General features: G+C 45.3%; 1 protein-coding gene across 1 annotated transcript in view; it reads right to left on the reverse strand.

The window, feature by feature from the left end:
* Nucleotides 1-27,588, reverse strand: part of pdlim7 (PDZ and LIM domain 7) — a 150,320-nt gene that overhangs the window by 86,141 nt on the left and 36,591 nt on the right. Inside the window, exons 2-4 of the mRNA XM_038793545.1 lie at nucleotides 11,666-11,817; nucleotides 6,474-6,484; nucleotides 6,180-6,206 (exon numbers count right to left, since the gene is read on the reverse strand). Coding sequence (XP_038649473.1) covers nucleotides 6,180-6,206; nucleotides 6,474-6,484; nucleotides 11,666-11,817 — 190 coding nt within the window. The remainder of the gene's footprint in view (nucleotides 1-6,179; nucleotides 6,207-6,473; nucleotides 6,485-11,665; nucleotides 11,818-27,588) is intronic.

The raw sequence follows: 27,588 nt of genomic DNA on the forward strand, positions 1-27,588 counted from the left end.
AGACTTAATCACCTGCAAATGCTCACATTCAAAGCATTGTCTTGCATCTTTGACTTTGTCTATATATATGTTTCTGGAACATACCGCTTCATACACCCGAGGAAGGAGCAGTGCTCCGAAAGCTAGTGTTTGAAACAAACATGTTGGACTTTAACCTGGTGTTGTAAGACGTCTTATTGAATAAGACACTAGTTGAGCCTCTTCAAGTACTGCATTTTCAGTTCGCCATACTCGAGGAACGATGTACAGACATTGGAGAGAGGACAGAGGAGATTCGCAAGAATGATTCCAGGGATAAACAATCGTAGCCAGGAGGATAGTTTCGAGAGGTTAGGACTGTTTTCCTTGAAGAAAAGGTTAGAGGTATTCAACAACCTGAAGAGTATGGGTAAATAGTGAGACACTGTCCCATCTCAGGAGTACATCAAGAACTAGAGGGCACAGATTCAGAATAATGGCCAAACGGGGGTAGATGCGATGGGAGGAAAAAATTATTTCACCCAGAGGGTGGTTGGAGTCTGGAAGAAACTTCCTGAAAGGTGGTGGAGGCAGGTTCAATCGATGTATCCAAAGCGAATTGGAACGTTAGAAAAAAATATGCAAAGTTACGGGAATAAGGCAGGGGAGTTGGATCAGGTAGAAAGCTCTTTAACCGAGTCAATGTGGATTTGATGGGCTGAATGACCTCGTTCTGCATTGTAAAGGCTCTGCAATTCTGCAAACAAAATCTGGAATTGAAAGCTAGTCTCATGTAATGGTGACCTCAAAATTAACATTTGACGTTGGTTCACTCATGTCCATTAGGGAAACAAAATCTGCAGTCCTCCCCTGGTCAGCGTACATGTGACGCCAAACCTGCTAAAATGATATGAACAAATAAAAAAGAGATTTGATGCTCCTACCCATGCTGGGATTTTCCAATTGTCAAAAGTCACTGGATTTTTAGCTACCCCTCCAAATCTCCTGTTCCTGCCCATGATGGATCCTGCTGCGGTCGGGACCAGAAAATCCCTGCCAAATTTCCCACTTCCCAGGATCCACGTGAAGGTAACACATCTTAAAACCATGCAACACTTTGGGGGCGATTTTCCGAGCCCCACGCCAGAGAATCGGAGTCCGACGCCGGTGCGCGATTCGCCGAGGTGCGGAAAATCAGCGACATTTGCGCCAGTGTGTTTGGCGCGGTGGGGCCGCTGATTCTGTGGCCCGGATGGGCTGAGCGGCCTCTCCAACACAACAGAGTCCCGCTGGCGCCGTTCACCCCTGATCACTGCCGCCGGAACTCTACGGGAACGCTCGGGGGAGGGGCACCCTGTAGGGGGGGGGGGGCTCCTTCACTGGGGGGGGGCCTCCAAAGCGGTCTGGCCCGCGATCGGGGCCCACTGACCGGCGGGCTGGCCTCTTCTCTCTCTCTCCCCCCCCCCCCCGCAAATCCTGGGCCTACTTTGCACCGCGGCCAGCCTCTGAACACCGACCCCATGTTGGGTCGGGGCCAGCGCGTCTAAGAAGTTCCCTGCGCATGCACAGGATGGCGCGGCCCAACTGCGCATTTGCGGGTTGGCGCATTGCCCATTTGGCGCCGCGTACAGAAGCTGGAGCAATGTGAACCGCTCCAGCACCAAGCTGGACCGTGTGGGGGCTAGAATAGGTCGTGCCCGGGCCCTGTTTGCGTCGTCATGAAACACTTGCCTGCCGTATCGGAGAATCGCCCCCATAACATTTTGTCACCAATTCTAGTGTCCAAACATGCAATATCACATCAGATAACGTTTAAATTTAATTCCCGTGCCTCTCCTTTCAAAATTGAAATTTTCAAATCTCATGGGACTACTTTTGAGGGTTACATATCTCAGCAATGTTAGATCAGGCAGTGAAGCATTAGAAACAGAAGGGCAGAATGGTGGTTAGCATAGCTGCCTCACAGCAAATGGGACCCGGGTTCCAATTCCAGCCTTGGGTGACTGTCTGTGTGGAGTTTGCACATTCTCCCAGTGTCTGCTTGTGTTTCCTCCGGGTGTTTCAGGTTCCTCCCACAGTCCAAAAAATTAGGTGGATTGGCCATGCTAAATTGCTCTTTATTATCCAGGGATGTGTAGGTTAGGTGAGGTTATGGGGCTAGGGCGGGAGAGTGGGCTTAGGTAGAGTTTTCATTCAGGAGCTTGGTGCAGACTCAATGGGACGAATGGCCTCCTTTTGCACTGAATGAATAAAATGAAAAACCTGAAACGTCAATTTTAACAACCTTTTCAGGAATATCAATAAAAGACAACATTTTTAAAAATGGATGCCTCAGCAGGAACCTTGCCAAAATAGCCATGACCAATGTCACCCTCAGCAGCATTTCAAAGAGCTGCATGGCCAGGAGTAAGCAGCCACAGCAGTTTTTCTTTAGTTTTTGACACAGACCATATTTGAAACTGGAATACTATTGATCTGTATTGCTCCCTGCTGATTGGCAAAAATCAATTGAAACATCAGGGGAGCTTGAAACAGTTTTGCAGCCATGGCTGGGTATTTATATTTTCTACCCAATATTATTCATATGCTCTTACTTCTCTTTAAAAAGATTAATCCACTCAAGTTTACCTTTCGGCTCCATACCATATCAATTACTGAGCTCTCAAGAATGTATATGCTCTCCCCATTTTGAAAGTGTGCAGCTAGTACATTCCATATTGTGATAACCCCAAGATTTTGCACCAGCCTCTGATATTATACCCAGCCAATATCACATTATTTAGCCATAGATTTGGCCTTCATTCTGACTTCTAAACTCGTTGGACTCTAAGGAACTCTTAATTCCAAAAATTGTTGGCAAGGAGGTTATGGCAGCCAAGGACCTAGAAAAGATCATCATCAATAGGTAAATAGTGTTGGACGAGCTAATGGGCTAAAGGTAGACAAATCCAGGGTACTAAAAGAGGTGGCGGGTGGGGGAAAGAGAGAACAAATGCACTTGTGGTAATTTACCAAAATTCACTGGACTGTGGGTGATTCCAGCAAATTAGAAAACAGCAAATGTGACACCACTGTTTAAAAAAAGGAGGTAGACAAAGGTGGGCAACTGTAGGCTGGTTAGCTTAATTTCTGTAGTGGGGGAAATGCTTGAATCTATTGTTGAGGAAGAAATAGCAAGACACCTGGATAGAAATTGCCACACTGGGTAAACGCAGCATGGGTTCATGAAAGACAGGTCATGTTTGACTCATTTAGTGGAATTCTTGGAGGACATTACGAGCACAGTGGACAATAGGGAACTGGCGGATGCGGCATATCTGGATTTCCTGAAGGCATTTGACAAGGTGCCGCACAAAAGATTGCTGCATAAGATAAAGGCGCATGGCATTACAGGTAATGTATAAGCACGGATAGAGGATTGGGTAACTAAAAGAAAGCAAAGAGTGGGAATAAATGGGTGTCTTCTGGTTGGCAATGGCTAATGGTGTGCTTCAGGAGTCATTGTTGGGTCCTCAATTGCTCACAATTTCCGTAGATAATCTGGCGTTGGGGACCAAGTGTACTGTGTCAAAGTTTGCAGATGACACTAATGGAGTGATGGAGCCAAGTGTGCAGAGGACACTGAAAGTCTGCAGATATAGATAATTTAAGCGAGTGGGCAAGGATCTGGCAGATGGAGTTCAATGTTGATAAATGGGAGGTCATCTATTTTGGGAGGAATAAGAGCAAAATTAGCTATTATTAGGGCAGCACGGTGGCCTAGTGGTTAGCACAGCTGCCTCACGGCGCTGAGGTCCCAGGTTCGATCCCGGCTCTGGGTCACTGTCCGTGTGGAGTTTGCACATTCTCCCCGTGTCTGCGTGGGTTTCACCCCCACAACCCAAAAATGTGTAGAGTAGGTGGATTGGTCACACTAAATTGCCCCTTAATTGGAAAAAATAATTGGGTAATCTAAATTTATAAAAAAAAGAAAAAAAAAAAATTAGCTATTATTTAAATAGTAAAAAATTGTAGCATGCTGCTGTGCAGAGGGACCTGGGTGTCCTTGTGCATGAATCGCAAATGTTGGTTTACAGGTGCAGCAAATAATTAAGGCGGCAAATGGAATTTTGTCCTTCATTGCTAGCAACACCGTAGCAGTGGTTAGCATTATGTTTACACAGCACCAGGGTCACAGGTTCGATTCCCAGCTTGGGTCACTGTCTGTGCAGAGTCTGCACGTTCTCCCAGTGTCTGCGTGGGTTTCATCCGGTTTCCTCCCACAAGTCCCAAAAGATGTGCTGTTAGGTCAATAGGACATTCTGAATTTCCCCAGTGCACCCGAAAAGACGCAGGAATGGGGCCTTTTCACAGTAACTTCATTGCAGTGTTAGTGTAAGTCTACTTGTGACTATTAATAAAGATTATTATAGAGGGATGAAGTAGGGAGGTTACTTTGCAGCTGTATAGGTTGCTGGCGAGGCCACACCTGGATACCGCATACAGTTTTCGTCCTTTACTTGAGAAAGGATGTACTGGTACTGGAGGGTGTGCAGAGGGGATTCACTAGGTTGATTCCGGAGTGGAGAGGGTTAGCTTATGAGGAGAGACTAAGTATACAGGGACTATACTCATCAGAATTTAGAAGAATGAGGTGGGGGATCTTATAAAAACATAAAATTCTAAAGGGAATAGATAGGACAGAAGCAGGGAAGTGGTTGTTGCCACAGGTGGATGACACTGGAACTAGGGGCATAGCCTCAAAATAAGGGGGAACAGATTGAGGACGGAGTTGAGGAGGAATCTCTTCTCCGAAAGGGTCATGAATCTGTGGAATCAACTGCCCAGAGAAGCAGTTGAGGCTATCTCATTAAAATTTTTAAAGGCAAAGATAGATTGATTTTTGAGCAGTAAAAAAGGTTATGGTGAGCAAGCAGGTAAGTGGAGCGGAGTCAACAGAAGATCAGCTATGATCTTGTTGAATGGTGGAGCAGGCTCAAAGGGCCAGAAGGCCTACTCCTGTTCCTAGTTCTTACGTTTGGTGCAATTCTGTTGCTCTGTTGGCCACTGGTGCAAACCCCATCATGGTTGTTAAATCATGTGAGGGGGATTTCCGTTTGAAATCTTCCCCTCACTACCCCCACCCCAGGAGATGTGATGAAGTTCTCCCTGTATTTTGGGGAGGTCCCAGGGTTGAGGACTATGGCTGGGCATTGTGCCCAGCATCCCGGCAGTGCCAGGAGGCACTGACATGGGCATTGTCAGTTGGGTAACCCTCCTCCATTTGGGTGGGGGTGGGTGTTGAGGGAACGAGAGTGTGTGTTGGGGGGGGGGGGGGGGGGGGGGGGTTGGTCATTGTTTTTCCCCCCGCAGGTCAAGGCGCCTTAAGATGTCAACCGGATTTCTGGCCTTGTTGGCTGTATCAGGCCCTTACCTGCCAGAGTGTCAGCACAAAACAGGCCTCCTGCTATTTTTTGACAAAGTGTCAGAAGATCCGGAGTGAAAACCTAGTGTTTCTGAAGAGGAACATGTTGGATTTCATTCAGAATTTGACACTCTGCCATTTTGTTTGGTAAATTCTGCTCATCTTCCCACATTTACTACACAGACTGTGCTTGTAACCTCAGTCTTACCGTAAAATAGTGAAATTATTATAGCTTGATCTCCTCATTGCCCGTCATTGGGTTGATGCAGGTCTCTCAAGCAATCAGGGTTCCCTTGGCGTTTGGGCTCTGGACAGGGTGGTGCCCAGGCACCCTAATGCCACCTGAGCATCATGGCACTGCCCGCCTTCCCGAGTGCCATCTTGCCCATGCCAGCGATCGTGCCCAGATATGCCCTGCCCTTAACAAAGTGGGGCGTGGGGTGCGCAATGTCCCCTAATTGGGTGGGGGGGGGGGGGGTTCGCGATCGGTGTGCCATTTAATAATGGCCTGCCAGTGCAGGAAGTGAACTAAGTGTGGCCTTGGTGGGGAGTTCCTCAACGAGGCCCAGAAATGAAGCAGTGTCCCATTTAATAGCGGGATCATTCTCTGAGCTGTCAGCGTTCAGAAATACCCGGGTAAACATGCCCGACACGAGACTTTTCATTTCCGTTAAATCGCACCCTTCATCTTTCAATTCTCCAAGTATTCTTCTAACGATCAAATGCTACCTTTTATTACTTCTGTTCTTCAGTGCTCCAATATTACTGTTCCATCTCATCAGATCTTAAATGAAAAGAGATGCTGCAAGGGACCAACTGTCTGCTTTTTGGGGGGGAGACGACACTCGAAAGCTGATCATGTCATCTTTATTTTTGTGTCGGTAAGGAATAGTGGTACAAGATTCAGCCATCAAGAATTTCGCAGCCAAGTACAGCCCTATCCTCTCCCATGCACTTGCCAACAAGGGTCACTGAATAGTGATCAAGTGCAGAATGATTTATTCTTTCACTTCACCAAGTCAAGAGTAACGAGGCCAATTATAGCGCACTTGCTTCCAGCCGAGCGAAGGTCATCCAGTCAGCATTTGAATGTGGAATCCTTCTGGCCTACATGGGCTGGCTCTGCACGTTGTAGGCCTTTGACTTTGAGCCTTCAAGGGAATATTTTCCGGCCCACTTTGGGAATACATTATTATCATAAAATAGGAGTCAATGCTCTTTTTGCACAAAATGTGACAGCAAGAGTCGAGGTAAAGTTTTACTCATGTTGATTTGATAAAAAGCACTTGGGTGATATCTGCATGTCCGTGTCTAAATCTCCTCTGGCATCGATTTCAACATGACAGAATAGTGCAGTTTGTTTTTCCACACCTTTGAAAACCTATGATGCAAAATTAGTGCAGGGGTAAAATTACTGTTGATATTAACGAAGAACCATTTAAACACATTTATGTGATGAAATTTAACTGGTTTGGTTTCTTTGACCAGACCCACCCAGGAACGTTGCCTTAAAAGAGGCAGAGGGGTATCGGGAGATTGTACTTTTGGGAAGAACTGATCCATCCCCAGTAAGCCACCAAGCTGGGTTGTGCACGTATATGTAAATGAAAGTTGATTCAAGTGCATGATGGGCAATTGCTTTAGCATAGAATCTACAGTGCAGAAGGGCATTCGGCCCATTGAGTCTGCACCAGCCCTTGGAAAGAGCACTCTACCTAAATCCACACCTATCCCCATAACCCAGTAACCCCACCTAACCTTTTTTGGACACAGCATGGTCAATCCACCTCACCTGCACATCTTTGGACTGGGAGGAAACCAGAGGAAACCCACGCAGACACGGGGAGAATGTGCAGACTCCACACAGGCAGTGTCCCAAGCTGGGAATCGAACCTGGGACCCTGGAGCTGTGAAGCAACTGTGCTAACCACTGTGCTATCCAATGCCTTAGCTTCCCAAAATTTGCTCACAAAGTCGGTGAGTGGGAAGAAACATTAAAATATGGTTTAAGTTTGAAACCCCTGGACCACAGGATCCCTCCACTCAAACGACAGTCATAGTACAAAAACAGTCCAAATACGTGGACATCATCGGCAACAGGATTTGCTGTTTCTCACTGTTCCTCCAGTTAAGAAGGGGTTATTGGGTTACAGGGATAGGATGGAAGTGAGGGCTTAAGTGGGTCGGTGCAGACTCGATGGGCCGAATGACCTCCTTCTGCACTGTATGTTCTATGTTCTAAAGAGCCTTTAGAGCCAAATACCAATACCAATACCAGTGTGTTGAACTGCATTAACTAGGGGGATAAGCATAGTTTTCCCAGAGGGTGGGGTTTCCTACACACGCACAGTCAGCAACCCCACTGCCATCATCACTCCAAGGACAGATAATTGCCTGCAGCCAGGGCTTCCACCTCACACGGGCAGAGATCCTGTCCCAGAACTGCCAGCCAATCCGACTGGTCAGCAGCTCAGCTCTGTAGCCCCAGCAGCAGCAGCAGCAATCTCCAGGCTTGGGACTACAAGCAGTCCCTAGATTCTACGTCCCAGAGGCCAGGACCAAGTAAGTGTGGGGAAATCTCACGGCAGAGCAGGGAGTGGAGATGAAGCACTGAGTTTTGATGGCGAGGTCAGGAGAAGGAGCACCTGCGGTGGGCAGACCTTGGGTGGGTTGACCGATGTGCAAAGGAGCTGTTTAGAGAAGCACAGCCCACTCCGCCCCACCCACCCATGCAGAGGCCTGAACAGGGCTTCCCCCTAACTCCTGCTGGCCTTATGGAGATGGAACAGGAAGCAGCTGTTTGGCCACTTAATGCCCTCAATTGGAAAGAGGACAGGAGAGCTGTCCTCGGCCCTGCCCGGCCCAGGGGAAATTTCAGACAAGTCAATGGTTGGTTGTTGGGGGGTTGGAGAGGCCATCCGAGAAATTTAATGAGCCCCCTTTGTGTGCAAACTCGCTGGTGGGGACCACATAATTCTGTCCATAATGGAGTGTGCCACTGGAGCACAACCCATATATGAACATATAGGGAGGTGCTTTGGTCTATAGTGTCCTTGTCCCTTCTCTTGGTAGATCTATCCAATTAATTCCCATCCCCCACTCTGCAGTAATGGTTTTCACTTCAACTACTTAACAAATTTTCTTTTGAATGTTAATCTGCTTCCATCATCCATTCAAGCAGTGCCTTCCAGATCTTCAGCTTCTCCAGTCTTTTCACAAAATTGAATTCCCTCATTTCTGATACCATTCTAATAAATATCTTCTGCATCTTTTCCCAAGGCCTTGACACTTGCCCATTGTGCTCCCCAGCTTTCACAGAAACGCCTTCGGTCCATCGATTCTGTACCAACATGAAACACACCTGACCTACCCATATAACCCTGTTTGCCAGTAGTTGGTTCATAGCCTTAAATGTTTGATGTACTAAGTGCTCATCTAGGTACATTTTAAAGAATGCGAGCCAACCCGCCTCTAGCACCCCCCCCCCCCCCCCCCCCCCCCCCCCAGGTCGGTCATTCCAGAACATCACCACCATCTGGATAAAAAGGTTTCCTCAGATCCCCCTAAACTTCCTGCCCTTCACCTTGAACACGTATCCCCTTGTGCCTGACCCTTCACTAAGCCTATCCAACCTCTCTTCATAACTCAAAATGTTCCATCCCAGACAACATTCTGGTGAATCTCCTCTGCACCCTCCCCATGCAATCACATTCCTATGTGTGGTGACCATAACTGTAGAGCATAAACACTCCAGCTGTGGCCTCAATAAAATGCTACACAACTTCAACATGTCCTCCCTGCTTTTGTAATCTTCGCCTCGATTGACAAAGGCAAGTGTCCCATATGCCTTTTTCACCACCCTATTAGCCCACCCTTCCACCTTCAGAGATCTATGGGCAGCACGGTAGCATTGTGGATAGCACAATTGCTTCACAGCTCCAGGGTCCCAGGTTCAATTCCGGCTTGGGTCACTGTCTGTGCAGAGTCTGCACATCCTCCCCGTGTGCGCGTGGGTTTCCTCTGGGTGCTCCGGTTTCCTCCCACAGTCCAAAGATGTGCAGGTGAGGTGGATTGGCCATGATAAATTGCCCTTAGTGACCAAAATTGCCCTTAGTGTTGGGTGGGGTTACTGGGTTATGGGGATAGAGTGGAGGTGTTAACCTTGGGTAGGGTGCTCTTTCCAAGAGCCGGTGCAGACTCGATGGGCTGAATGGCTTCCTTCTCACTGTAAATTCTATGATATCTATGGACAACCAAGTCAAGGTCCCCTAGTTCCTCAAAACTTCCCAGTGTCATGCCATTCATAGAACAGTTCTCATCAAACTACTCCTTCAAAAGTGTATCACTTCACACATTTCGGGGTTAAATTCCATCTGCCACTTATCTTTTGTCTATATGTTCCTGTAACGCAAGACACTCAACCTCACTGTTAACCACCCAGCCAATCTTTGTGTCATCCATAAACTTACTGATCCTACCCCCCACATAGTCAACAATGTCATTTATATAAATGATGAATAATAGGGGACCTAGCACAGATCCCTGTGATACCACATGGGACATAGGCTTCCAGTCCTAAAGCAACCTTCTCTCATCACCCTCACCCTGCTCTCCTACAACTAAGCCAATTTTGAATCCACCTGATCAAATTACTTTGTATCCCATGTCCATTTGCTTTCTTTATAAGTCTCCCATGTGGGACCTTGTCAAAGGCTTTGTTGAAATCCATGTAAACTACATCAACTAAACTACCCTCATCTACACACCTGGTCACCTCCTCAAGCACGACCTCCCTCTGACAAATGTTGACGATCCCTGATAAAACCTTGCCTTTCCAAGTGGAGATAAATGCTCTCATTCACAATTTTCTATAATAGTTTCCCTACTATGGTCAAGAGACTCATTGGACTGTAGTTCCCTGGCTCATCTCTACAATCCTGCTAAATAGTGGAACTTACTACATTAGCTGTTCTCAGTCTTCTGAAACGTGTCTCCCCCCCATCCCCCCTTGGCCAGAGAAGAATTAAAAGTTTGGGTCAGAGCACCTGCAATCTCCTCCCTCACTTCCCACAGGAGCTTGGGACACAATTCATCCAGACCTGGAGATTTGTCCACTTTTATGCCAACGTGGCCCGTACCTGGTCACCGCCTATGTCAATTTGCTGAAGAATCTTTCAGTACCGGTTCCCAAGTTCCATACCTCTCTCCTCATTTTCTTGGGCGAGAACGAATGTGAAGTATTCGTTAAAAAACTTTTTCCCATGTTCCCCTCTTCCCATTGATATACTTCCAGAATATCTTGGGATTTTCCCAACGTTTACCAGCCAGTGCTTTCTCATCTCCTCTCTTTGCTCTCCTAATTGCTTTCTCAAGCTCCACCCTGCATTTTCTGCACTCCACTAATGGCTCTGGCTGAGGCCGAACAAGTGTTTAAAAGTTTGGTATAGGTCCCTTGCTTTTGTACTAATAAAGTCATGGATCCCATGTTTTAAAAATAAAACAGCCTTGTCAACTTGATCTGCCATCTTCAAAATTTGCGTATATACATCCCCAAGTATCTGGGCCGGCTATGCAGCTCCTTAAAATATTAACTATTACCTTTCATTTTCCTACAAAATTGTGTCATACTTAGTCCCTTAAAATAAGGCAGCAGAGAACTGAAATATAAATAACTTCAAAACCACTTCAGTTACAAAATGAGGCACTGGAGATCTTGTGGGAAGAAAGCAACATTAATGTTTTTGCCAACTATCTTCATCCCTATTATTTTATCATTAAAAGACGAATTGAGATAGCAATTTTTAATAAAAATATAAAACCCCACAACACATGCATGAAACATCTTTGAGTATCAGGGTACTTGAAATGGTTTACCTTAGCAATGTTGAAATAAAGATAAATTGTGAAGCATAAATATATCCATTAAGTAATCTTCTCTTTCTTTCTCCCCCCCACCAAACCACCTTTTTCAAAATTCTAAATCTATTTGGTCAGAGTTCAATGGAAATGGAAGGACTTGAACGATCCAGTACATGCAATGAACAACCTTACAAAACTTCTACATTTTGAGCAGGATCACAAACGATCCTTGTTTTCAACGATAAATATAATATAACTGAGTCATTCATCATATTATACCACATGGCATACTTCACATCAAATTACAATTATCTCACTTTGCAGGAAGACCACAGGATTACGCTAAGGGGCAGGGTATACATCAACCATTCTTACATCAACCGTATTGTATTTACAAAAGGTTACAAGTCACATTCCCCAACCCATGTTCTTTCTTAAACTTACTTCCCCAGAGAGAGTGCCAAGAATCCAACACAGGATTTGATTTTGTTCTGTGCTTCCAGATGAGTCATTCCTTCAGCATTTTCACCATTGATTGATAGCACGGTGTCTCCTAGTCCAACATTCGCTAGTTCTGCCTTACCGCCCGCTGTAATCTGTAGAAAAACATAATTTTGATGTTTAGTGCAGCCTGAACAAAATCTCCCAAGATCAGTCATGGATAAACAATTTGTGTGCCTGAATGATTAAACACGGTTTCGACAAGCTTTAAGGATTTCATTATATGCAGTGGAGGTTATTACAATATTTCACAAACCTTTTATTGAAAATGGACATCTTTTGGCAGTCCTATACATTGGCTCATTTTGCAAGTTATGGTAGTTGACTTGATAAATAAGCTTTGTCCTGCATATTATAAACTCAAAACAGGGCTGTTCAACCTCCTGCTAAAAAAAAAACTTTGTTGCAATCTCAAAGAAATGGCTTACTGTCCCTTTTCAGCTACTTCACACAATTTGGGTGGTGATGCTGGTAGTTTGGGAGTGTAGATGTTCAGTGATCTCCAAATTAATTTATGATAGAAGCACCCAGCACCCCTGCCTCGCCACATTTGCTCCCCCAGTGCGGGTGGGATAGAGACCCCCAAGAAGGGCAACCTGAAACCGGTCTGTCCCACCAAACACTTCCAGGACAGAGCCTTGCTGTGGCTTCAATGCTGAACATCAGGTTCATCCCCTTTGACTGTGACCAGACTTTTTAAAAATAAATTTAGAATACCCAATTCATTTTTTCCAATTAAGGGGCAATTTAGCATGGCCAATCCACCTATCCTGCGCATCTTTGGGTTGAGGGGCGAAACCCACGCAAACACGGGGAGAATGTGCAAACTCCACACAGACAGTGACCCAGAGCCGTGATCGAACCTGGGACCTCGGTGCCATGAGGCAGCAGGGCAAATCCACTGCGCCACTGTGCTGCCAGTGACCAGACTCTTTACAGCTGAAGGTTACTGCAAATGACAAATTAACCCCGTTGGTTGTGAGAACACTTTCACAGCTGCAGGTTGTGTTTCATGCATGCTCCTGCTTGTGGCTACAAATGCCTGGAGACTGCAGTTGCTGTTTCCTTCCTTTTCTGTAGCTGGAAAGGAGGACAATTTTTTTTCCAAAGATATCTGGGCCCTGGAACACTGGGTTCAGTGGGACGTACGATTCTGAAGCAAGACCTGGTGCGCAACATTTATCCAAATGGGCCACCTGATGGCACGGTGAAGAAATGCTTTTGTGACGAGTGCTGCATTTAACTGGCACGTCACCATGAGTTAAACACAATGGTCAACTGCACTTGGCGCCAGTGGAATATGTGGATGCCAGGATTTGGTTCTGGTAAGATTGGGCCATGTGGGAGGGCCTGCACAGTTGCGGCTCCTGGACAGAGAATGGCACTGAGGTGTGGAACAAGTAACACATTGATGGACAGATCTACGACAAATTTCTGACGTAAAACGCATTGTTGGGCTTATTCTCCATTTCCGTTGAGGAACCTGCGAGATGTAAGTGTGTTTGTTTGTTTTTTGCGAAAAAGGAGCTGATATAGCTTTGCATTCCTGCCAATATAGAATGGTGAAGTTTCATTGTTGTTTAATGGTTAATCTGATATGTGGAATGCTAAGTAGTTGATTTTCAAATCTTTCAGTTACTGTTGAATAAACTAAATATTCTCAACTCTCAAGTGCCTACTCCAGGGCACACATGCCTTGCCTCGGATGATGATTAGTGCATAGAATCCAACTTTGAAGCCCGAACACTGTGCCTGAACTCTAGGAGCGTCAGCACCACAAGAGGCAAATGCCAAAAATCAAACATTAAAGAGCAGGGCTTCACCACGGGAATCCAATCGCAACCAAAAGTGTTAAGTGAGTGGATCACAGGTAGACACCCAAGAACGGTCTCCCTAATGTTCCCAGAAGTAGACTGGGGATGAGGGGTTCCTTATGTGGCCGGGAATCAGTGTGCAGAGCACGTTTTGCCAGCACAACTGGCTCACTGGATGGCACTCAGTGGAGGCTGGATAGTCATGGTGGGTGGAAGCTTGAGGGATTTGAAGGCCCCGGGATGGAAGCACAAACTGGTTACCCGTCTCTCTTGTTCTCCAATTCCTTACAGATATCAAAATGGACGGTGGTGGTGGAGGTGTCGATCCCGCAGCGGCTGCCCTTGCGTTGCTGGTGGCAGAGGGAGGCAGACACCGGAAAAGGCGGCAGCAGTGATGCCACAGGCTGGAGCCGGCACCCCATGTACAGGGGGCCAGCGCACACCTGAAGATCCATCAGGCAGAGGAGGAATCCAGAAGGGGAGGCCAGCGACAGCCCAAGGTTTAGTGGTGATGGGATGAGATGACATATAGCATGTGCCACTGAGACTCCATCTTAAGAATGAGACAATGCGGCATCTGTGTCTTATCCTCGTAGACTTTGCTTGCACCCCATGGAGGAGGGGGATACCAGCTCCCAGTGGCCGTGAATGTCACTGCAGCCCTCGATCATTTTGCAACTAACTCATTCCAGAGCTCACGCAGAGCTCGAGCGGGGACCATTGACAGTGGACGGGTGCATTTGGGAGGTGATAGACGTTTTGTATGCCAGGGCATCAGTCACCTTCAACCTGGACCGGGCCCACTAAAATGCTTGGGCTGCAAAATTGTCGCCGTCATCGGGATGCCAAGGTACAACGGTCAATAGATTGCACTTGCGTGCACCAGGCAGTGCTTTTCAATAACAAGGGGTTCCACACCCTGAATGGACAGCACGGTGGCATAGTGGTTAACACTACGGCTTCATAGTGCCAAGGTCCCATGTTCGATTCCTAGCTTGAGTCACTGTCTGTGTGGAGTCTGCACGTTCTCCCAGTGTCTGCGTGGGTTTCCCCTGGGTGCTCCGGTTTCCTCCCACAAGTCCCAAAAGACTTACTTGTTTGGTAAATTGGACATTCTGAATTCTCTGTGTACCCGAACAGGCGCTGGCGTGTGGCAACTAGGGGCTTTTCACAGTAACTTCATTGCAGTGTTAATGTAAGCCTACATGTGACAGTAAAGATTGTTATTATGTTCATACTATGTGCGGCCTCCGACTCTGTATCATGCACATGTACGCCGGATATCCTGGGAGCATTCATGACAGCTACGTCCTGGGACACTCCAGAGATCCCTGGCATCTTTGAGGACTACCCTAGGATGAGGAGCTGGGTCTTGGGGGACAAGGGTACCCGCTGATATCCTGGCTGATCACGCCAGTGTGGAAGCCGGAGACCAAGGCTGACACCAGGTCTCACGAGGCCCATTCTGCCACCAGTGATATTATTGTTGAGCGGTACATCGGACTGCTCAGTGGGTTCCGATGCCGGGGCCACTCTGGTGGTACACTGCAGTATATCCCCCCCACCCAGAGGGCCTCCTGTGTTGTGGTGGTCTGGTATGCCCTCCAAAACCTGGCACAGCAGCGACGCTACTTGCTGGAGGACAAGGAGGGACATGCAGCCTCGGAGGAGGAGGCAGACCAAGATGGGCTGGAGGACGAGCACGGGGAGGAGCCAGTGATGGGTCTGGAGTATGGAGGACAGGTGGTGGCAAGAGTCCGACACGCCCAGAGGACTAAGGAGGCCCTCATCCTCAGATAGAACGAGGCTACGTCCATCAGCGTAACCCCTCCCCCTCTACCAAATCCCCCCTCCCCCATTTTGCTCCTTCATCCCTCCAAATTTCCCTTCTGCCATGCCAGTCCCTCTCCCCCATTCTCCTCCTTCCCCCCCTCAATCCAATCAACCCCAACACCCACGTTACACTGTCCCCTCCCCAGCCACCCATTCCACCCTCTATAACATCACTCGAGGGTGATGGGCCTGTATCAGCACTGCCAACAGGTCAATATACAAGGTAGGAGTGTTGATCAATCATTGAGAAAGGTTCTGGTGCTCCTCAGTTTCTGCAAATGTCTGGCTCCTCTATTTCTGTTAACAGCACACTCACATCCATCATCTGAACGGGGTCTGCATTGGGCCGTTGGACCACTATGCCTGGGGGTGTGGGGAGAAATGGAGGGGAGCAGGAGGTGGGCCCGCAGTGAGGATTAATATGATCGAGGCTTCTCAAGAGTGAACAATTGACATTTCTATCCCCCCTAGCTACAGATTGAGAAGCACTCAATGCTCCTCAATCTTCTTGGATCTTTCGTGGTCCACTACTACATGTGGCGAGTCCCTAGGATGCACATCAGAGATGAAGGCAGCCTGCTGCGTTTCACACCCTGTGGCCTTTGATGCTCTTGTCGGACATCCTCTGGAGGGATGCGGCCGATTTACCAGTGCCACAGGCGTCGTCATATCACCCAGTTCTTCCCACTGCGCTGGAGATGCGCCAGTGTCAGGAAGGGGGAAATTCGGAAGAACGGAAGGCCGCCGTAGTCCCCTTTCTGGCAAGCCCCAGGTTGGCCTCCAGCACTTTCTCCTCCCTGTCTGTGCCCGTGAGACCCTGAGCATTTCTATGGGACAGAGGGGCATCTGGAGTGAGCTCCAGGGGCCTCGGAACCTGGCAGCTCCCCATTGTCTGCACCATGGTGTAGACACCCTCAGCGATGTTCCTCAGTGACTGGACCATGCTTCGCAGTGCCTCAGCAATGGCCATCTGCGTCTGGGTCACGTCCCTCAGCAACTGAGACATGTCAAGGCCCTCAATCAATGTCGTCACAGATTGGTCCTTGCCTTGGACACAACCACTCAAGGCAAGGATGCATTGCTCCAGGTTTTCCATTGCAGTGGCCATGCTTCAACCTCAAGGTGGGCAAAGTTAATAATAGGTGTGACAGGACTTAACTGGGTGAGGCAGTGGCGTAACGGTATTGTCACTGGACTAGCAATCCAGAGACCCAGGGTAATGCTCTGGGGACCTGGTTCAAATCCCACCACTGCAGATGACAAAATTTGAATTCAATAACAAATCTGGAATTAAAATTCTAAATGCTGACCATGAAACCATTGTCAATTGTAAAAACCCCTCTGGTTCACTCATGCCCATTAGGGAAGGAAACCTGCCATCTTTCCTGGTCTGGCTTACATGTGACTCCAAACCCACAGCAATGTGGTTGACGCTTAGCTGCCCCTTCAAGGGCAACTACAATTGTTGGCCCAGCCAGCAGCACCCACATCCCATGAACAAATAAAAACAATCTACAGCCAGATGATGAATGTACAAAGTTATTATTAGAATCATTTTATTTGTCGAGTACACTAAGTGAAAGATGTAAACTGATTAAATCCTCCACATGATGCACTTTTAACCTACCTTTGTTGACTCACTGCTTTTTCTGTTGTGAACCTGCTTAATTTTCAATTGCTCGGAGTAAATAGAAATCCACCCAACAATATGGGCGACAGGTGTTTATGCCTTATGGAAATAAGACACTGAATAGATTATTAACTATTTACTGTCAATAGCAAACAATTTCAGGGCAAACCCATTAGCATCTGAGCAACCCACTATTTCAGTCCTTTTTTTAAAAAAAGTACTTGTTTCAATGGCATGCCTTTAAAATGCACCTTTTAATGTACCTCTTTTTCCTCCTCGTGAAATATGCCGAAAGAAAAAAAAAACCTGAAACAAGACCGATAACTTGCGGTTAATATCTCTTCATTAGTTCTCTATCAATTCTGCCTAACCTGCTGTTTCTCACATTATTTTTTTATTACAGATAACTATTGATGATTTTTCCTCATTGACTGCAAATAATATGCAAAACCTAGCTTTGAAACAAGCATTTACACTTTGTTCTAAGAAATGCAAGTGCAGGGGCAGCACGGTGGTTAGCACTGGGACTACGGCGCTGAGGACCCGGGTTAGAATCCCGGCCCTGGATCACTGTCCGTGTGGAGTTTGCACATTCTCCCCATGTCTGCATGGGGTTCACCCCCACAACGCAAATGATGTGATAGTTAGGTGGATTGGCCACACTAAATTGCCTTTTAATTGGAAAATAAAATATTGGGTACTAAGTGCAGAAGGATCCATGCCAGACTACAAGGCAATGCTATACATTGGGTACCATTCAAATATATATTGGGAGACTTGAACCCACTTCAATAAAAGCAAGACTACTCCCAACACTTAGATACATATGGTGATCATTTTCACGGATCTCATGAACATTGGTAGCTACTGAATGGGATATGATACCAAGAGAACTCACATCATCCTATAAATGAGCCACTGTTGAAAGTGCTCTGCCCATGGTTGGAGGAGGCAACAAGTTAAAAGAAAATCAGCTATGTGGACAAAGCATTTTACATGCAGCCAGAAGGTGAACCACTGCTTTTGGGAATCAACAGCCCTTTATATAGTGAATGCTTCTGTTAATAGGTTGAGGCATTATTTTAAACTTTGAAAAGTGCTGGGACATGCGAGCTATTCCATTCAAGATAGCATAAGACATCAAGTGACGATCAAATAAAGAAGACAAGATGCCCGTATTTGGGCCCCATGAAAGACCACAGAACAGTCTGCGATCACAGTTCAGCTAGAATATTTTCATTGCACAATATATGTGGGAGGATTTTTAACTACGCCATTCAATGTTTTGGTAGGTACAGGGAGATGGAAGGGAAGAAATGAGAATGATGTTACATAAATCTGAATTGGTCAAACTGCATCAGTTTAACCAGAATACATTACTTCATAATAATAATAGTAATCTTTATTGTCACAAATAGGCTTACATTAACACAGGCAATGAAGTTCCTGTGAAAAGCCCCTAGTCGCCACATTCCAACGCCTGTTCGGGTACACAGAGGGAGAATTCAGAATGTCCAATTTACCCAACAGCACATCTTGTGGGAGGAAACCCACGCAGACACGGGGAGAAAGTGCAGACTCCACACAGATAATGACCCAAGTCGGGAATCGAACTTGGGACAATGGAGCTGTGAAGCAACAGTGCTAACCACTGTGCTACTGTGCTACCGTGCTACCCACCAGGATGTAATGTTATAATTTCTGATCCCAGAGATTGACTGTTTCCTTCATAATTTGGAGGGTTACTTTGATGCAAGATTGATGCACATTCTAAAAGCACAGGAATCCACCCCACCCACCTTCTCTCCCACCCACCCCCACATAACACAGAAGATAGGCAGACACCAGAATCAACTATATTTGAATAAATAATCAAGAGTCAATTGAGCTAGTTAACGCGCCAATTGACTCCGATAATAACCTGCCCACACCATAATGTGGCTCGTATGGGCAGTCGGGTGTGAGTGGGCAGGGTAAAAAAAGTGTGAACACTATCTTCACAGGGTGCCCCTTGTGCTTTGGGGGAAGCCCTGCTGAGATAATAGCTCCGCTTTCTTCCTATCAGCCTGCTTTCCAAAATGAACACGTCACCCTCCCAAATTTGCTCCAATCCTCCCCACCTAACACCCAGGATGTACCTCATCCAAAGAGCAATTGAGCCTTATGCAGTGCCAATTTAATGCACTATTGGTGCTGCCAGCCAATCCAACTGGTCACAGCTCCTGAGGCAGAACTTACGCCCAGTGTGTTATGGAATTATGTGGGGCAGGCTGCCGTGAATGAGTCAGCTCCATTCCTATTTTCCTTCCAGAGGGGGTCATGCCACTGCATTCCATTCACAATAGCATAAGACATCAAGTGATGATCAAATAAAGAAGACAAGATGCCCGTATTTGGGCCCCATGAAAGACCACAGAACAGTCTGCGATCACAGTTCAGCTAGAATATTTCTAATGCACAATATATGTGGGAGGATTTTGAACTATCCCATTCAATGTTTTGGTAGGTATAGGTAGATGGAAGGGAAAAGAAATGAGAATGATGTTACATAAATCTGAACTGGTCAGAATGCATCAGTTTAACCAGAGTACATTACTTCATAATAATAATAATCTTTATTGTCACAAATAGGCTTACATTAACACTGCAATGAAGTTCCTGTGAAAAGCCCCTAGTCGCCACATTCCGACGCCTGTTCGGGTACACAGAGGGAGAATTCAGAATGTCCAATTTACCCAACAGCACATATTTTGGGTTTTGTGGGAGGAAACAGGAGCACCTGGAGGAAACCCACGCAGACACGGGGAGAAAGTGCAGACTCCACACAAAAGATGTGCTGTTGGGTAAATTTGGACATTCTGAATCGGAATGTGGCGACTAGGGGCTTTTCACAGGAACTTCATTGCACTGTTAATGTAAGCCTATTTGTGACAATAAAGATTATTATTATTATGAAGTAATGTATTCTGGTTAAACTGATGCATTTTGACCAATTCAGATTTATGTAACATCATTCTCATTTCTTCTTCCCTTCCAACCCCTTCCTCCTGCATAATATGCAACCTGCAACCCTAAGCTGTTATTGGCTAATGAAACATACCTGTTTCAAAGTCTGGTTTCAGTGTACAGTGTTGGTACTAATTGATGGTTATCATGATTTTAATGTGCCTGGAATTGTTAAAACAGAAACCTATAGGTTTAGCAGTGCTAGAAGCAATATTCATTGAATAATACAAGTACCCTCCATGCAATCACTTCTGAAGGTGTGCAGTTGAGTGGCCGCCGACATGGAACAGAATGTTTCAGGGTGGATTGGGGATGAGAAAGGGGATACGTGGCAGTTCCTGGTGGAATGGTTCAAGAGGAAGTTCCACAGGTGGGAAGAGAAGAAAAAATGTTCCCATCTCATTCCCCTGTTCCTCTGCTTCTGCTGACTGGTATCCCTCTGTCTCATCTCATATCAGACTTGCTCTCCAGACCAAGGGGTTCCCTAGTGAATTGCCCCCTTTCTCCTACTGACCCCCATACAGGTGTCCGATGAGCTCAAGTAGCACAGCACTCACTCTTTGGATGAAGTCCTCAGAAAATATCCAGAATTAATGTTGATAGAATGTTGAAGACGTGAAAAAGGTATCCTAGAAAGTCTATTGTGTGCCTTAAAAGCACTGTTCAAAACCTCCAAATTGAATAGTAAGTTTTAAGCAGCACATGAAGTCCTCAGCAACATATCCTTGTTCAGCCACTTATTGTTGGTAAGAGAGACTGTTAATTGAAGCGCTAACCATCAATATAGTATACAGTCTCTTTGGGTGTATTAGCGGGAAATGAATTGTCATTAAAGCGCTTCACAATTTTCCAGACAGCTACTCCTAGTGCATGGTTCAGCACCTTTACCAAGATAGCATCTGCTGCTGAAGGCAGACAGCTCAATTCCACATCTTGCCTACTTTAGAAGCTTTTTATCTCCAAGATTATCCAAGAAAAATCGGGACCTTTGTCTTCCTCCTTCAAGCTCCATGCACTTTTATTTCCTCTGCAGTATGCCCACAACTTGAATTACAGATGTAACAGATTATAAGTCAAACCATGTTCAATTAGGAATGTTCTACAACAATCAGTCTTTGTAGCCTGTTTCAGATTTTGGTTGAACTCCCAGCTCAAATCCATGCAAAACCTAATTCTTCCATCATGGAGAAGTCTACCTGGATCATCCAGATGAGAAAATATGGAAATATAAGATGGGGTGGCATGGTGGCGCAGTGCTTAGCACTGCTGCCTCATGGCACCAAGGATCCGGATTCAATCCCAGATCCGGGTCACTGTCCATGTAGAGTTTGCACATTCTCCCCGTGTCTGCGTGGGTCTCACCCCCACAACCCAAAGATGTGCAGGGTAGGTGGATTGACCATGCTAAATTGCCCTTTAATTGGAAAAAAAAAGAATTGGGTACTCTAAATTTATTTTTAAAAATATAAGAGGGGCAGAACATGACATAAGCATAGTCTTGCTAACAACCGAGCCTCTAACGCTTCGGCAAGCCCAGTTCAAGATTTTTTTAAAGTACAACTGCAAAACAATTAAAAATAAATTGTACATTTTAGATCCTATACATTTCATTAGCAAGACAAAATATTCCATTTTCTGTGATGCTCAGTATGAACAGTCTCACTCAGAAGCAGGGCCGTGGGTTTAAGTTCCACTCAGAGATCTGAGGCCAATAGAATTTTGGAAGGGAATGCATGGATACTAAGGGAATGCAGAGGAAAGTGGTGTTAATGTAGATCAGCCCCTGCAAGGCTGGGGAGGCTCACCAGGTCTAATGGTTTATTCCTGCTCCTATTTATTATGTTCCAACATATTATGCAGGCTGACACTTTAATGCAATACTGAGGGAGTACAGCACTGTTGGAACTGCCGACATTCAGATAAAACATTGCGGTCCCCTCTGCCCTCTCGACTGGAGGTTAAAAAAATCCTCGAACATTACTCGAGAAAATAATGGGAAAGTTCTTCCAGTGTCCTGGCCAGTATCCATCCTTCAACCAACATCAATAAAAACAGGTTACTTGTTCATTATCTCATTGCTATTTCTCTACAATAAATGACTGCTTCAAAAAAAACTTAATTGGTTGTAAAGAACTTTGGGATGCCCCAAGGTTGTAAAAGTCACTCCAAAATGTAATTTATTTCTTTAGTTGAGCCAAATTATCATCAAGGAAGGCGCCTAGTGCAACCCCCTATATTATGCCATGGGAGCTGATCTCATTGAACCAGGGAAGACAGACAAATAATGTGCTTCAATAAATGCAGATGTACATACATAAGAGTTAAGTGGATAAATTGCATTACAACTCATCATTTCAATAGCATTATTCACTTTCTGTCTTCCCCCAATAAAGAGAAAAGATATTGACATGTAGAAGCTTCAGATTTTGTAGTTGTTAAATTCAATCCACATGGGCAGACTGTGCAGAAACAGATGTCCTTGTGGGGGTCATGCCAAATCTTACTGACAGGAATTGTAAACCACAATTAGGTTAGCTTGCATCAGAAAGTAAAATTGCCACAAGTACCAGTCATCTATTGTAATAGTCTGTGAATGCATGCACAAGGTTCTGGTTATGAGGGTTACCATCAAATTTTAATCTGGATTTCATCACCCACTCCATTTCCTCTTGAAATGTATGATTATTTTCAGACATTACCTCACAAATGGTTCAGATAATTCAAAACCCTGATTCATGCAACTAGCTTCAGTATTACCACAAATTAAGGGAGAAATACCAAGTACCTGCAAAATGTTTAACTTTAACAACTATCACATGTATCATACCTTGAGTAAAATTATTTATGTTTAATTACAGTCTCAAATTCTGGAAAAACTGCTGCAATAACTTGAGAAGCGACCACTTTTCCATATTTGTTTGTAGGCACAATGCCTACCATCTAGCCCAACAGAAACTGCATAATGACAAAACACCAGCAGTGGTAGAACACCAGCACAGGGGTAAAGCATTTTTAACTTCCATTCTCAACAGATTGGGTTTTACGTTCCCCTGCCAGTGGTTGGGGCAGGGAAACAAAGGGAGTGATTAGAAAGAGGAAAATGGAGTACAGAAGTAAGCCTGCGGAAAACATAAAAACCGACTGTAAAAGCTTCTGCAGGTACGTGAAGAGAAAATCAATTTGAAGACAAATCAGTATCATGGGAATTTATAATGGGGAACAAACTAATGGCTGATGAACTAAATACATACTTTGGTTCAGTCTTTACAAAAGGAGGAAGTACCAGAAATATTGGAGAACACAGGATTTAGAGAGGGAGGAACTTAAGGAAGTGGCCCTAGAAATAGTGGATGCATTGGTGGTCATCTTCCAAGATTCTATAAACTCCGGAATAGTTCCTGCAGACTGGAGGGTAGCTAAATGTAACCCCATTATTTAAAAAGGGAGGTAGAGAGAAAATAAAGAATTATAGACCAATAAGTCTAACTTTGGTAGTGGGGAAAATGCTCAATTCCATTATAAAAGATTTAATGATGTAATGTGGAGATGCCAGTGTTGGACTGGGGTGAGCAGAGTAAGAAGTCTTACAACACCAGGTTAAAGTCCAACAGGTTTCTAGGGCTACTTCCTTAACTACTCTGGGATGAAGATTATCAGACCCTAGAGATTTAGCCACCTTCAATCCCATTAATTTCCTCAAAACCATGTATTTACTATTCTAATTTCCTTCAGCTCTTCATTGAAGCATGTATTTCTCAGAACTTCCGGTACATTATTCATATCTTCCTTTGTGAAGACAGAAGCAAAGTACAAATTTAGTTCCTCAGCCATTTATTTGTTCCTGGTGATGAATTTCCCCCCATTTCTAACTGTAAGGGGTCTACATTTGCTTTTATCAATCTTTTTCTCTTTACATACCTATAGAAGTTGAGTGAGTAGGCAAATGCACGGCACATGCATTATTATGTGGATAAATGTGAGGTTATCCAATTTGGTAGCAAAAACAAGGCGGCATATTATCGGAATGGTTGTAGATTAAGAAAGGGGAATGTGCAACGAGATCTGGATGTCATGGTACACCATTCGCTGAAAGTGGGAATGCAGGTGCAGCAAGTAGTAAAGAAGGTAAATGGTATGTTGGCCTTCATAACGAGAGGATTCAAGTACAGGAGCAGGGATGTCTCGCTGTAATTACACAGGGTCTTGGTGAGATCACACCTGGAATATTGTGTGGAGTTTTGATCTCGTTAGCTGAGGAAGGATGTTCTTGCTATAGAAGTGCAGCAAAGGTTTTCCAGACCGATTACAGGATGGCAGGACTGATGCACGAGAGATTGAGTCAGTTGAGATTACATTTGTGGAAAAATGAGGCGGGATCTCATTGAAACCTATAGAATTCTAACAGGACTAGTCAGGGTAGATGCAGGGTCGCAATTCAAGCTACATAAAAAGGGGAGTGACCCAAATAATACTTACAGCTCCCTGAGAAGATGGCCCAAAGAATGACAGTTAGGCTTGCACTGGAAGTAGAGTAAAAGCTAACTTCATTATTTGCCGCATTGAATGTGGGTAGGGTTTAATCTCAATTTAAATATTGCGAGGGAACATAAATTAAAAAGGTTGCATAGTTTGAAACTATAGTTTGCAAGTCTTGTGGCAAAGAAAACATCTTGGAACTATTGAGAAAACAACCAGGACAGAGGCTGAGGCATCCACAGTCAAGAGATAGCAGAGCGGTATCTTTCTTCTGAGAATAGCTGTAAGCGAACAGAACTAAAAACAATTTCCAGAGGACTTAGCAGAAATATGGGTGGTCCCTACAGAAGTAAATAACACAGCTGATTGTCTTATAAGAGAAGTCTTGGACGAAGAAAGAAATAACCTAACCCTAAATGTAGAACGTATAGCGTTCTAAATGATATTTCTAAGAGAATAGGACTTATTTTGTTGGTATCCCGAACCAAATTATAAAAAAGGTGAAGAGGCCACAAATTAGAATGGGACTGGAAACTAAAGGTTCACCTAGTCAAGAACTACTTTAGGTTGGTACTGGGAATATGGGGGCGCTTTGTCCATAACTAAACCTTATCAATAAAAATTGTATGAAAAATAAAAAAAAAATGTGGCTACTCCTTGCATTTAAATCTCTCATATGAATGGTACAGGAAAAAAAATCCTGCAAATCAAGCCCTTCCTGCCAAATTTGCATGTTCATGCTCTTCTCACTAATTAAAACAACCTAAAGGAAGGATGTATCTATCAGGATGTGCAAGAAACCTCTACACTTCACTAACTCCCGCAGAGGTAAAAATTGAAAGATTGCAACAATGCAGCTTTATTTAAATCTTGATCACTTTTAGTGTTCTGATAAATAAAAAGCCTTGAACTCCACAAATGGTTTTTATACATGCATGCCTAGCTGTGGAAATCACAAACCTTTCCCATTCTTAATTGCCTGTTCTGCATATTGTCGAAGCTATATTATGTACAAGAGCTATGCAAGATCACATGATAATAATCTGGGGCTGGTTTAGCTCACTTGGCTAAATCGCTGGCTTTTAAAGCAGACCAAGCAGGCCAGCAGCACGGTTCGTTTCCCGTTCCAGCCTCCCCAGACAGGCGCCGGAATGTGGCGACTAGGGGCTTTTCACAGTAACTTCATTGAAGCCTACTCGTGACAATAAGCGATTTTCATTTTTCATTTCATAATAATTATTATGGCTCATTTTGATACATGTATTCACAGAGAATCCAAATCATGTTCAAACAATTATATGGAGTTCAGACTTCCCCAAACTGTCTGGAAGTTAATTCACATATCAAGCAGTACGTGTGCAAAGAAGATTGTAGTCTTAAAATTCCACCACTTTGAGTTAATTGATGCCCTAGTTCTACTTCTGTAATTTAGGCTAAAGTAATAGTCAAGGATACCTTTAAATATCTTAAAAACACTGATAAAGATCACAGTTCAGGTACTTCCTTTTTATGAAAAACACAAGCTTCCCTCATAAATCATATCCCAGACACTGGGATCAAACCAGCAGCTCAGTACAGAAATGGAATATTTTTCAAAGAGACATGTTGCCAAAATCTCTCTCTTTTCAACAGTATTCATTCATTGCTTCCAGCACTGATGTTTCTCATTTCTTGACAACTGGAACTAGATCCAGTATCAGTGTAGTGTGTGACTATTGTTCACACATACTTTTTAAACAAAAGGTAGTACTGGAGAGACAAAGGGCGTGATTTACCCGCCTCGTCACGCCCGACCTGGACACGATGAGGCCTCAGAAGATTCCGGATGTGTGAAATTCGCACAACGCCACAATCTGTATCTTGCCCACAATGGGCAGGATCCAGGCAAACGGCTTATTTAAATAGGTCAGCGCCAGATTCCCCCAATGCCCGGGAACTAACGACCTCGCCAGTGAGGCCTGGTCCAGGTATCGTTTAGAGCTTCTCCACATAGTTTGGACCACGTCTAAAGGTAGTACTGGAGAGACAAAGGGCGTGATTTACCCGCCTCGTCACGCCCGAACTGGACACGATGAGGCCTCAGAAGATTCCGGATGTGTGAACTTCGCACAACGCCACAATCTGTATCTTGCCCACAATGGGCAGGATCCAGGCAAACGGCTTATTTAAATAGGTCAGCGCCAGATTCTCCCAATGCCCGGGAACTAACGACCTCGCCAGTGAGGCCTGGTCCAGGTATCGTTTAGAGCTTCTCCACATAGTTTGGACCACGTCTAATGGAAGCTGGGAGGGGGGTTTCCCAGACCATTGGAGACCCCTGGGTGGTCAGAGACAGCATAGTGGCCCCTGACACTGCCAAGGTGGCCCTACCAGGATGGTAGGGACACTACCAGCTTGGCAGGGTGTCACTGCCAAGGGTCTGTGCATGAGGGAAGGGCCATGTACATAAAAGAGGGGGAATGAGGAGGGTATAAAAGGATGGGATGGGGGGGTGTAAGGAGAAGGGTGAAACATAAGGCTTCTTAAAGGGGGGAGGGAAACCCAAAAAGGATGTCAGAGGCCTAAAAAAGGGAGGGGCCCCTAGGCACCACCATAGCAGGGTGTCCTCACTTGGGTGTGTGGGATAAAGCACATGTATGCCGGGGGGGGGGGGGGGGGGGGGGGGGGGGAGCGAGTCATGGCCGTGGGTGGGGGCATGCGGCCCAATACGCTCACATAGGGATTGGGGCACCCTTTCAAAATGGTATGGGCTTAAACAGTGGAGAAACTCAGCAAGGCCCAAAAAACTAATTAAGTGTAGATGAATAGAGATGAGGATCTCACCCAAAAAGCCGGTGAGAAACACCCCACCAAATTCACTAAATGGCGATCCAGTGGCCTCGCTGCACCTAGAAAGCAGCGGACCGTGGCAGATAAAATACGGGAAAACTGATTCCCGGGATCTACCAGGCTTGCAACGCCTTGCAAGATCTAATGTGTTCAAGCGAGACGTTGCGATGTGAATCCTGCCCATTGTGGGAGAGATCACGTTTTAGCAAATCTGCATATTAGAGCGAGACAGCTAGACTCACTTTAATGTGCAGATTCCCAAGGCACTGCGATCTATC

Source organism: Scyliorhinus canicula, chromosome 4, assembly GCF_902713615.1.
Source record: "Scyliorhinus canicula chromosome 4, sScyCan1.1, whole genome shotgun sequence".
In the NCBI taxonomy this organism is placed as follows: domain Eukaryota; kingdom Metazoa; phylum Chordata; class Chondrichthyes; order Carcharhiniformes; family Scyliorhinidae; genus Scyliorhinus; species Scyliorhinus canicula.